The sequence below is a fragment of the Rhea americana genome, unplaced genomic scaffold (assembly GCF_003343005.1).
Source record: "Rhea americana isolate MKP2758 unplaced genomic scaffold, rheAme1 scaffold_82, whole genome shotgun sequence".
NCBI classification, from domain to species: Eukaryota; Metazoa; Chordata; class Aves; order Rheiformes; family Rheidae; genus Rhea; species Rhea americana.
The window spans coordinates 3,285,663-3,297,678 of record NW_028187001.1 but is presented as its reverse complement, the minus strand read 5'-3'; the positions used below and the strand labels follow the sequence as shown (position 1 = coordinate 3,297,678).

Genomic DNA, 12,016 nt, shown 5'->3' with positions numbered 1-12,016 from the left:
CTTTTAGGCTATTATATGCTGTACAAGCATCAGTAATGTGATGAATGAGAACTTGAATGATCTCAGAAGCACATTCTCATTAGTTTGTCATAATCTGCACATTTGTTACGTGTGCTCTTATTCCTCCTTCCAGACTGTACTCTTAGCTTCCCGTTGAAAGTTTATAAACATCTTGATTGTATGCTTCATTTTCAGTGATTTGTGTGTCTCCATCAGCTTACACACACTTATGATACAGTAATTAAATTCTCTGAGAGAAGACAGCTTTTAAAATATTTATATTTTTTTAATTAGTGGAAATATTTACAGAATTAGAAAAGTCTGAACAGCAAAGGAGAATTTTGTTTGTTTAATTAAATTTCTAGTAAAACAAAAGTGATTGCATGGATACAGCTGTCTGTATATGAAGTAGTAGTAGCAAGAAAGACACCTTAAGTTTCAGGAAGATGACTTCAGTGCCTCATGTCTATCCAAGCAGCTGTAGAGTCAAATCAACAGTCCTGTCCTACCTTTTGTTCTTTCTTCAGGAAAATAAGAGAATGAAACTGTTGAGAATGATGATAGTTTTATAGTCATCTTYAGGAAAATGCAAGCACAGGAATAGGTACAGGTGCAAGTACAGGATCTCTTTTAAAATGTGGGACTTTAAGGGGTCATTTGTCTTCCTTCGATATATGCTGCTGAAGTCTGGATGTTGAGAAAGAGTATTTGAAGAATTAGTAGTTGAAGCCAACCCAAATCTTTTTTCCCTTCTTGGGRGATCATCTCCTTGAAGCTCAAGAACGATTCATCTCTGAGCAGGAAAACCAGCGAAGGTAGCAGGAAGTCTGTACGGGTGAACAAGGAGCTCCTGACAAAACTCAGATGTAAAAAAGGAACTTTACAGAAGGTAGAAGGAGGGATAGGTGTCCTGGGAGGAATTTAGAGACACTGTTCATGCATGCAGGGAAGGGTTTACAAAAGCTAAAGCCCTTCTGGAATTGAATCTGGCAAGGGACATGAAGGGCAAAAAGAAAAGCTTCTGTGGGTACACCAGTAGCAGAAGGAAGTCTAGGGAAAAAGCCTGCTGCTGAATGGGCCAGGAGCACTGGTCAAAAATGACAACTAGGCTGAGGTACCTAATGCCTTCTTCACCTTAGTCTTCACTGGTAAGATTGGCCTTCAGGAATCCCAGGTCCCTGGACAAGATTCCTGCCTTCAGGAACTGCAAGAATGAGGATCTGGGGAACTACCAAATGATCAGCCTGATTTCCTGGAAGGGTGACGGAGCAAAAAACCCTGGAAAACATTTCCAAATGCATGAAGGACAAGAAGGTGGTTGACAGTAGTCAGCACAGACTTAAAAAAGGAAGATCATATATAGCACTCTATGATGAAATGACTGGATTTGTGGATGAGAGGAGAGCAGTGGATGCTGTCTACCTTGGCTTCAGTGAGGCTTTTGACCCTGTCTCCCATAACATCCTCATAGAGACGCTGATAAGGTGCAGACAGTGAGGTGGGTAGGAAAGAGACTGAACTTCTGGGCTCAGAGGGTTGAGGTCAGTGGCAGGAGGTGCAGCTGAAGGCCAGTTGCTAGTGGKGCTTTGCAGRGGTCGATACTGGGGCCAGTATTGTTGAACATCTTTGTTTGTGACCTGCGTGACGGGACAGAGGGCAGCCTGAGCAAGTTTGCAGAGGATACACAAGTTGGAGGAATGRTTGATTGATGGAGCAGAGGGTTGTGCTGGCATTCAGAGAGAGCTCGAGAGGCTGGAGTAATGGTCAAAGAGGACCTCAGGAAGTAGAACAAAGGGCCTGCAGCCAGGGAGGAGAACCCCCAGGCTCGAGGGCAAGGTGGGGAGTAAGAGTCTGGGGAGCAGCATTGGAGAAGGCYGGAGGGTGCTGGTGGACAAGCTGAGTGTGAGCCGGCGGTGTGCCGTTCTGGCAAAGACCACCAACGACATCCTGGGCTGCGTCAGGCAGGGCATTGCCCACAGGTCGAGGGAGGTGATCCTTCCCCTCTCCTCAGCAGTGATGAGGCCACAGCTGGAATGCTGGCTCCAGGTCTGGGCTGCACAGTGCAGACGTGGATATCCTGGAGTGAGTGCCACAAAAATGGTCTAGGGATTTGAGCATCTGAGATAGGAGGAGAGGCTGAGAGAGCTGGGAGCGTTTAGGCTGGAGAAGAGAAGGCTTGGGGGGAACTGATCAAAGTGTATAAATCCCTAATGGGTTAGCCAGCATCTTCTTAGTAGGATTGGGTGAATGGAGAAGAGGGAATGAGCACAAGCCAAAATTAAAGAAATCTTATTTAAGCAGAAGATTTCTTTTTGTTTGTTTGCTTTTTTTGCAAGRGTGGTCAAGCCCTGGGACAGGTTTCYGAGAGAGATGTGGAGTCTCTAGTTTTGGAGATATTCAGAACCCAGCTGGACAATGTCCTGAGCAGCCTGCTGTAGGTGACGTGGCTTTGAGTAAAGGGAAGCTAGACTGGAGACCTCTTGAGGTTCCTCACAGCCTCTGTGATGACTGTGATTTTAAGTCAATTTTTTTGTGATTAATTTTTAAAGTTCTTTTTACATGTTACCTTGTAGTATGTGGTGCCASTCTTCCTCCCCTCCTGTTCATTATGTGGTTCGTAGTTCCCTTGTGTTCCTCAGATGTTTTATTATATTATAATATTATTATTACTGTTATTATTATATATTATAATGTTTTATTATGCTGTGGGGCTTCACGTAAGAAGCAATAAATGCACGTTGCTGTGTCTTTCTTTTTTCCCAGAGGTTTTATATCTGGACCCTTTTCTAGCAAAGTGTGTGCTTGTGGGTGCTTTTATAGATGAGAGAAAACTGGAAAGCAAATGACAAATTCCAGTCAAAGAGAGTGCAGTGGCTTTTAGTCTCAAACGAAGAACAGTGGGCATCTGATGTGTTCGTCATTTTGACATTTTTAGCTCTGCTGAGATGGTTCTGAACTCTGTTGTGGCATTATTGTGAGTAAAAGCAACTGTGACTTTTCATGGTTGGAATAAGTTGCATCTATGGTTGAGCTGGTAGTCTGTGATGATGGGTGAGGTGTGCCTGTTGCATATCTTTCTGTGAAAGGTTTCAGAGGTACTTGGTAGTGTGAGATATGCAGGCCTTCGGCTGCAGCCTGGTGCTTGGAATGTATCCGTAAGTCAGAACGCTCTTTAGCTATGACTTGCAGGATCTGGGGGAGGGAGGGAGATGTTTGACTTAGGTCTGTGTGACATTTTGGGAGTGGAAAGGAATACCTGTTTTCATGTCAGCTTAATTCAATTTAGTCCTCAAGTCTTCTGTTATTTAGGAAGAACCTCTTACTGTCTGTGTTGCAGTGGCTAGCTTTGCTGTGTGAGCTGGGCTGCTTGTTTAATGACCAGATCTTGCAGAGTTTTCATAGCCACTCAGTTGCACGGAAAGCAGATGTTTGTTACTAGCTCTCATTTTTCTCTTTCAACACTTGAAGCGTTGAATATTTGGTGGAACATCCTGGAGCATGGTTTTCCACTGAAGAAAACAGGAGAAAAGTCTTTACAAATATGGCTATCCTTGAGCTTGCCAGTCAGGCTCCTTTTAGTAGATACGTGATGAACTGTAAATATAACCATAACTGCAACATCTGAATACCCCATATTTGATATTTCTGATTCTTCAAAGAATTTTCTCTGTCTCCATGAGTTCCCTAAATTGCTACAGTGATTGTGGAGTATATATATGAGCAAATCTATAGGAACCTTGTATGTGTGGTGTCAAGGGTCCTTCTAGCAAAAGAAAAGGGAATACTGTGTAGATGGTAGCAAACTTGTAATATACTAGTGTTTGATAGCTGACATTTAGGGCAGTAACGGTATTTTATCCTCGCATTCTCTGATGCGTAATCACAAGTGAAAGTGAATTTTTCATGTCACTGATGGAATCCTACGAGAGTGTGTTCACACAACGGAGAACTGCTTTACTGTATAAATAACACTGAAACGTGGCATGATACGAAAAAGTCTTAATAAATACTTTTTAGATTAATAGTGGTGTATTGAGCAAAGTAGGTGCAGTGACTGTGGCTTAGACTGGAGTATTTACAGACTTGAGAACACTTCCAAAAATAAAATGCCTCAAAAGTCCTGCAAACAAAGACTAAAACATTGTCCAAGAAATAAAAATCAACTTTGTAGTGCTGCCAGCTAAGCAGATACTGCTAAAGTAGCTGAATCAATTTCCTTTAATCAGCAAAGAAAAAAACATGCCATTTGCTATCTTAGCCATAATGGGCCTTCCTGAGGTTTTCTCCTTGGCCTTCCTGTAGTAGTTATCCACAAAATATTACTATTAAATGTGGCCTATTTGCTGTACTCTCTTGGCTGAACTGAMTATATTACTTTCTTGGGGACTGTGGCTGGATTAGTGTTTTCTTATTCTTTTTAAAGGCATGGAAACTTAAATGTACAGTCAATAATTATGCAATGTGTTTTTTCTCTTTTAGTGGAGGCGATAGTGGAGTTTGACTACAAAGCTCAACATGATGATGAGCTGACGATCACTGTAGGTGACATAATCACCAATATCAAGAAAGATGATGGAGGCTGGTGGGAAGGACAGCTCAAAGGCAGAAGAGGTTTGTTCCCTGACAACTTTGTAAGAGTGAGTACAAAGTGGAACTGTTCTTGTGTTGTGTGTTTACAATTTGTGTACTATCCAGTTCAGACTTAGTATCTGCCTTCATATCATAACATTTTCTATATCTAAAAACATAATATATTGCAGTACAACATTCCATTGAAGCTGTGTTGCCAAAAACAGATTGTTTTGAGAGAGAATGTAGTTTTGATGTCCTGAAAATAAAGGTAGCTACCCCTACGTTTCTCTATTATTCAGTAATTATGTTCTACTAGTGTGGTCTGAGAACAGCTTGTATTTCAAAAGAAATGAAAAAACTAATCTGCAGTCTATTCCATGGCATTCACAGTATTTTCTCTTCTCTATAACTGTTTTTTCTTTATCTCCTGAGTGCTTTCTTAAGTTTTATAGAAGCCTTGTGTGAAAATTTATTCATAGCTGAACTACTTGAGAATAATTAAAGTGGATTTTTCSAAACAATTGCCTGTAAAATAAGCTTTGTATTTCATGTGATGTGCCAAATAACCTACAGAAATACTATTTTTAGGATAACTGTTTAAAGTTTAAGAATTTTTTTGTAGTAGGGATCTCTGTATGTGCATRTCTGTGCGTATCAGACTAGCTGTTAGTAACCGCTGTGTGTCCTTGATCCAGAGGTCTGTGCAAGCAGATTCCATTGCAGACCTATACTGTTAGCCTCTATAAATCTCCGCAGACTTAGCTCTCTAGCTCTGAAGGAGGTACCAAGAACTACAACAGATTACCTAAATGGGATTTATGTAAATCTGTTACTGCAGCTTCAGAGTCTTGGGACTTTCCCCTTTCAAATTATATGAATATGAATATATTATATGATTTTTTTTTGGTTTTGTTCTAACTGTGAGCCTGCTGTGTATTCATGCATGCRCACAATGAAGTTACTCCATTTTGCTTCAATAACAGTGCGTATGTCAAAATAATTTGGGGAAGCAGTTAGGTAGCAAACTTGCAGAGCCATAGCATGGGTACGTGGGAGTCTCAAGTGTTCCTGTGGGGACAAACATACTTGCATCCTAACACCTGCTCTTGTCATTGCTGGGAAATAAGAGAGCTGTGTCTGTAAGGAGGGGATGATTACGAGAAGGTGGCAGCCTCGACAAGAAGGAAGGGAGTGGRGGGGGGGGAAATGTGCACCTTATTTCTTACTACATCTCTGAAAATCCACACTTTGGGGTAAGGGAGAGAAACTGTTTTGGGACAGATTGTGGATTAATAGTATTTTTATTTAAGTTTGAATAATAGAGTTGTGAAGTTCAGTGGCACAAAAGAAAGCATTCTCTAAGCTTTCTCCTGGCTGATATTTGAAACATTGGTGCTGATTTTAGGAGACTTTAGGTTTAGTTTCATGAACAAATGTGGCCAAACAATTTCCATTATGAAAATATTATAAGTATGGAGGTTTACGAGTTCTCTCCTTTAATACCTAATTTTTGATGCATCTTCTTTTCAAAATATCTTCAAACTGTGGCATCCAGTGAAATGMTTAGAAAATAAATTGCATTTTCTCATTAAAAAGCACTAAAACAACAGTAACTGTTACAGGTTCTGTGTTTACATAAAATATTGCTAAGTGTTTTTTTTTTCTTTTTTTCCCCTTTGTTTAAATCAGCATCCAGAGCTATTTTCTAAAGGATTAAAAATCACATTAGAATCTTCATTCTCAGAATCAGCTTGAACGTTAAGTTAAATGTTTGTTATAGCTGACCAATCTCTCCCTAAATTAAATAACATACAGTTTGTAGTGAAGATGCTGACTTCCTAAAAGCACAGTTGCTTGGTGAATTTTGTCTTCCTTCAATATTCTCTTCTGTAAGGCACCTTATGCATGGAAAATTGTAGTAAAATATAACAGCAGTCCTATTAGAAAGCTTGTTAAGCAAAATCTTTCTGTCCATTAAGATCACAAATAATTACAAACTTTGTTCCAATCACGAACAAATTTTAACACATGCAAGGAGAGTAGGGATCAGCAGTGATTAATTCATGTCCGGTTACAGGGAACCTTAGCTATTCWGTTGTATCAGGAAGGGTAATTGAGAGGCAGGTGAAAAGGGATGCTATATATGAGTGGCTGAGTCAAATGCAACTCCAAATTCCTATTACTTGTCAGAAGGGTTTTCATGGCTTAGTTGTAAAGGTAGCTGCTGAGTCTGTAATTATGAAGATCTAGTTGCTCTAAAATCTTTGAGAAAGTTACTTAGAGGTCAGAATCACTATTGAAATTCTTAAAGAATTCTTGAAATTCTTTACATTCTGCCTGCAAGCAGAGGGAATAATTTCTTGTGATGGAAAATGGCTTTTCCTGCCAGTGATTTGATTATCCTGCTGAACAACTTCATGATGGCATTCCAAATAAAAGGCTAGATTTTGCTAAAATTGAATGTTTGGACTGAATTTAAACCATTGAATTAACACTATCAGGAGGCCTGAGTGGTCTCAGTTAGCATTGATTCTGGAAGTGCAATTTGAAGAGAAAAGAGTTTGGCAGAAAAGATGTACAAATTAGAGAATGAAGGGAAATGTGATACATTTCAGTGTTTATTGAAAGACATTGACATGGACTGTTACTTAAGAAAATCTTAAAAAAATATTATTCATGAGAGTACTAGACTATGATGTGGAAAAGACTTTTGGAGTTGTTGGTAACAGGAGTGGTTTTAAATTTCATAAAATAAATTTACATTAGGAGACTATTCTAATGAAGGGAGGAGGTCTAGAGGCAGATGTGAGAAAGCAAGAGGAAAAGGAAGGTAGCAATGGTACGTATGCAGTACATATGCAGTAATTTATTCCTCAGGGGACTTTCACTATGAAGTCATCAGAGGTGCTTCCTGTTCTTGAATCTGCAAAACAACTGCTCTGAATTTTATTGATTATATATCTTTACACACACGCACTTACACACACACACGAAGAGAACATACAGATCCATATTTTTATGTGCTCTGCAGTTCCGTATGCAAGGCTTAACAGAAAAGGTATTTGGAATTTCTTTTCTCTTTCAGTTTTCACTGTCTGTTAGGTTGCAGCTAGGGTCACCTGAAACGTACTGTGGTAGAAGTTTGTCTAAATGTGAGACATTTAAGACCTAATTTACCTCTGTCAGCCTCTGGACACATCTGCTATYGTTAGTGATGCTGAATTKAACAGAAATGTATGRAATGTGTATCTGGTCTTTTTTTTCCCCTSTTTTCTTTCCATTTTAGTTATTTTCACATAGAGAAATAAAACTATAAATGAAAAGAGAATTATGTGTTGTTCCTGGTTTTCTGTCTTACTCGTTGAAAAACAGGAGTTGGTAGGCATAGTTGCATTGTTCATTATAAAGTTGATTTTCTGAGTGATTTTCTAACTAGAAAGCTTTTACTTTATTTTTGGGTTATAAGTATGGAATTTGGATTGCAAGTTAAAGAGTGATGTATAGTGAATTTCTTTTTCTGTTGTAATTCTTTTAAGAAATGCCATTAGGAGCCAGATTTGAGGCTTTTTTTCTTTTTTGATAAATTCCTAGTCTAACTATGCTCTGCAGTGTAAAACTGCAGCTGTGACAGCAGCTGAGACTGTTAGATTTTGCTGATAGCAAATGAAGATGTAGGAAGCAGGAAACTCTGCAGAGCCATGCTTGCCGGTGTAGGTTTACAAAGCCAATTCTATGTGGGATTGAGTGGTATTATACTGGTAAACTGAATTTGCTGCATGTGACAACCTTTAGACTTGCCTGTACTCTAGGTGTCTTGCAAATATTGCTAGCAAAATTGTATTTTTTTTTATTTTGTTTTCAAAATAGCGAGAAGTGTGGTTGCAATTATTTTTGAAGTTGTGGTGGATAGCCAGATCTTTAGAATCAGTGAAAACGGGACAGGGATTTTGCATAACTGTACTACTGCCTCAGGTCAGAACAGCAACCTAGCTTTATTGACTGTAGCAGAATATAATCTCTAAATAGCGCAAATTAGTTCTAGAAACTCTTGAGATGTTGGTTATGCTGAATCATAGATGTACTATGGAGATTGTTATCTCTTGCTTGCTAAGCCACTTTTTCTTCTCCTGCTAAGTCACTTTTTCTTCTCCGTATATTTCTTTTATTCACAACAACCCAGAGGTTGCAAGGGATTCTGAATGAAGCACGGGGTGATTCCTTGCAGAGAAGTCCCCGTTTTTCTGTCCTTTTCCCCTCATGCACTCTTCCAGGAGAAAGTGCTACCTGTCCCTATTAGTGCCTTCCTAAAACCTTTCTAACAGCGTAAGACTTGGCCTCTGCACTCCCAGGAGCCCAGTTCCTCCATAGTTTGGCTCCTGGGAGGGAAAGAGAATATTCCYCATGTCGCAGAGCACTTGAATTCTTGCTGTGCTTCCTGCTGCCCTGGTCCCCAGCCCGGCAGCTGCTGCTGCTTACTAGCAATGGGGCTGGAGCGCCAGCCGTGCCCTGCTGGCTTCCCTGACTGCTCTTGGGTACTGCTCAGCCACCTTGGCCTCTCCCCTGAGTGTTCTGACTACTGCTCATTAAATGATTTCTTGATCAGCTTTATTTAAGTAGCCACTTCTGAAAGTTGTGACATTGACTGAGGCACTGACGTTATAGGCAGACTAGTGAAAGCAGTGTTATTTCTGTCAATGCCTGAAAAGATGTTTACTTCATCGGTCAGTGAGTTCTTATGACTACTTAGTAGGATTTTGCTGTTAAATTACTGGGCTTTTTTGTTGGAAATTCCACTAGAATACTATCTACATATTTGTTCTCAGGAAACTTCAGTTTGTGGTATTTTAACTGTTAGATCTCCTTGGGAGTGAGAGTCAGTAGTCTGAGCTTCTTATTYCAGATTCTGTGTGCGTCCAATGAACTTGTTATCCTTATAGTGAAATACAAGAGAATACGATTTGTGAAAGAAACTTTCAGATTGGTTTTATCGTGTGAAAATACTGCATCTTTGAGCTTTCGTTTCTCTCAAAAGCAATGAAGACGGACGTCATGGAGAGAAACCTTGCATCACTGATGTATAATTGTTTATTATCGCTGTTATTACTTTTATGATATGCAAGCAAACTGGTAAGACAAAATCTTTCTCCCTCTTCCTCCACCAACCTCCCTCCCCAAAAATATAGATCCACTAAAATGGTCTTGCATCAGTCAATAGCATTTGAGCTGGCAGTGTTCATTCTTTGAAGGGAATTCAACACAGAAAGAGCAGCAGGACACCTGAAATGCCTCCTGGGCCGTGTGGGCACTCAAGGCATGACTGCAGATCATGCCACACCTTGACCTGTTAGTCTGGATCTGGAGGAGTTGTGGGAGCTGCAGCCAGGCAGTTGCTCCAGGTGTTTGGTCTGGAAAAGGTGTGAGACTCCCTGGTAGTCAGAGAGGCTCTTTCCTTTTCTCYGTCCTGCGGAGCTGGTGATATCCTCCACTGGTTGGAAAGCGTGCCGTGCTAATTGCAGAGCATTTCCGCAGTCAGCAGCAGAATGGATTCCGTATGTTTTTGATGGGCGCGTACATGGTGTTGGCTATCCCATGGTGATCAGTTTGTCGGATATGTTTTGATGCTGGGATGGTGGGGGCAAGCAGTAGGGGAGCTGCGGGGGGAGGAGAAAGAAGGGTGCTGTATGGGACTGTCAGCAGTTGATGTTTTGTGGCATTCCAGCTTGTGAACATTTTATGAACTATGCRGAAATGAGAGGATTTTAAATGTGGGGAACAATCATGCAGCTTCAGTGCGTTTACTCCATTAGAACTGTGCCAGCCTCTATCCYGATTACATCTTCCAATTGTCTTTCGGTTTGTATTACTTAAACATTWAGTGACATTAACAGTAAGTAAGAATGAAGATGAGAGTAAGAGGGGCAGACAGGAAAAAAAGAAATATCTGCAATTGTAAAAGTAGCTGTTCTGCTGCTGTAATGATTTCTAATTTTTATGTGCTGATCAAACRCTGTAATTTGTGAACAGGAAGTGTGTATGTCTAGGGAGTGGGGTTTGTAGGTTTAGGGTTTTTGGCTTTATGTATAGGAAGTCTGGCTTTTTTTTTCCCCAAAGTATCATGTGTAAATCACTTGACAGTGATTGTCTTTTTATAATGCATKTGTAAACTGGACTAGCAAACTATTCATATTATTTGCTATTGGAAGTCATATTTGACTAATTAAATGTTTCTGTATTCAGTGTCTGTAGGTGCTGCAATTCCTTTCTAAAATGTTGTGGGTGAAGCTTATGCTGGAGATCAAATCCTAAAGGGATTCTCCGTCTCCTGCCATGACCCAATCACTCACTTTTTTACTTSAGTTTCATTGCTGTTAGTGATTATTAACATAGTATATTAAAGCAGTTTAGATTTATGATCAGACAATTTATGACATTCTCTTCAGAATCAGACAGAAGTATATGCGAGTCTCATAATCCTCAATTTTGGCTCTTTTATAACCATATGAAATATATTATTGTTTACCTATAACACTGAAGTCATTCAGTTACCCTTGGAAAAGACAAAGATGCAAGTAAACTCTGCTATAATGTAACACARTGAGTTATCTACTGACTCTGACTGCAGATTCCCTCTTCAGCGATGGTTACTTAGTGCCAGTTACTGTAACAGGAGATAGTAAGGAGTGGAAGGGAAAAAACAAGTAAAAGTATATTTCAGAAAATATARCATGGGTACCTTTGCCCTTTATACCTTTTACCTATATAATAGATGGTTATGACTTTTGCTTCTGTTGGTTTTGGGCTGGGAATGTTGATAGAATTAAATGTACCACAGGGCTTTTCAAGACTTTAAAAGTGTTTAGTGCATGTGTGTGCTGCTTCAGGRAACTTAATTAACTTAAGTTAATTCAGTACTATAATCCTTCAAGAGATCTTCCAYTTGCTTCTCCAGAAGCTGGGCCAGTATTACCAAAAATCTTGATTATAAACACTCTGCCAACAGAAAGGTTCTCCAGAACAGAAGCTTCTTTGAGAATCTTATGGCTACAGGATRTTGCCATTGTTTTGGCTGTCTCATGATACCCACCTTAGCTAAACCTTGGTTTTCCTTTTAGACACATTTAGATAAATTTGGGTAATTCAACTGTCYCTTCTGGTGATCTGGTTTATCTGTCAGCATTTATTTGTTTATTAATCAGTAGCACAAACCAAATGTAGCTCCTTTTTGTCCTTTCAGCTAGAAATGATTCTCCTCTTGCTGAGAGATAAGGGCCTAGTGTCATCCAGCTTTCATTTTGGGATGTGTGTTTGTCAGCTTTTTGGTTATTTTGAAGGGTTGGTGTGTTTGTTTCCTCCCCCAGGCTTCCTTATCATGCTCTCTCCAGGAGCTTCCCATTATGTGAGCAGGTTGCCCACCTTACCACAAGCTGCTGTTGTGTGATTGGCA

The 12,016-nt window shown here is 39.9% G+C and overlaps 1 protein-coding gene across 3 annotated transcripts in view; it reads left to right on the top strand.

Annotated features, from left to right (window-relative positions):
- SH3KBP1 (SH3 domain containing kinase binding protein 1) overlaps positions 1–12,016 on the top strand; it is a 231,679-nt gene that overhangs the window by 20,537 nt on the left and 199,126 nt on the right. For 2 of the 3 annotated variants that reach the window (XM_085323139.1, XM_085323140.1), the window contains exon 2: positions 4,480–4,637. In XM_085323139.1, coding sequence (XP_085179265.1) covers positions 4,480–4,637 — 158 coding nt within the window. Of the gene's footprint in view, positions 1–4,479; positions 4,638–12,016 lie in introns of those variants that run through there. The other variant, XM_085323142.1, reaches the window with a different exon arrangement.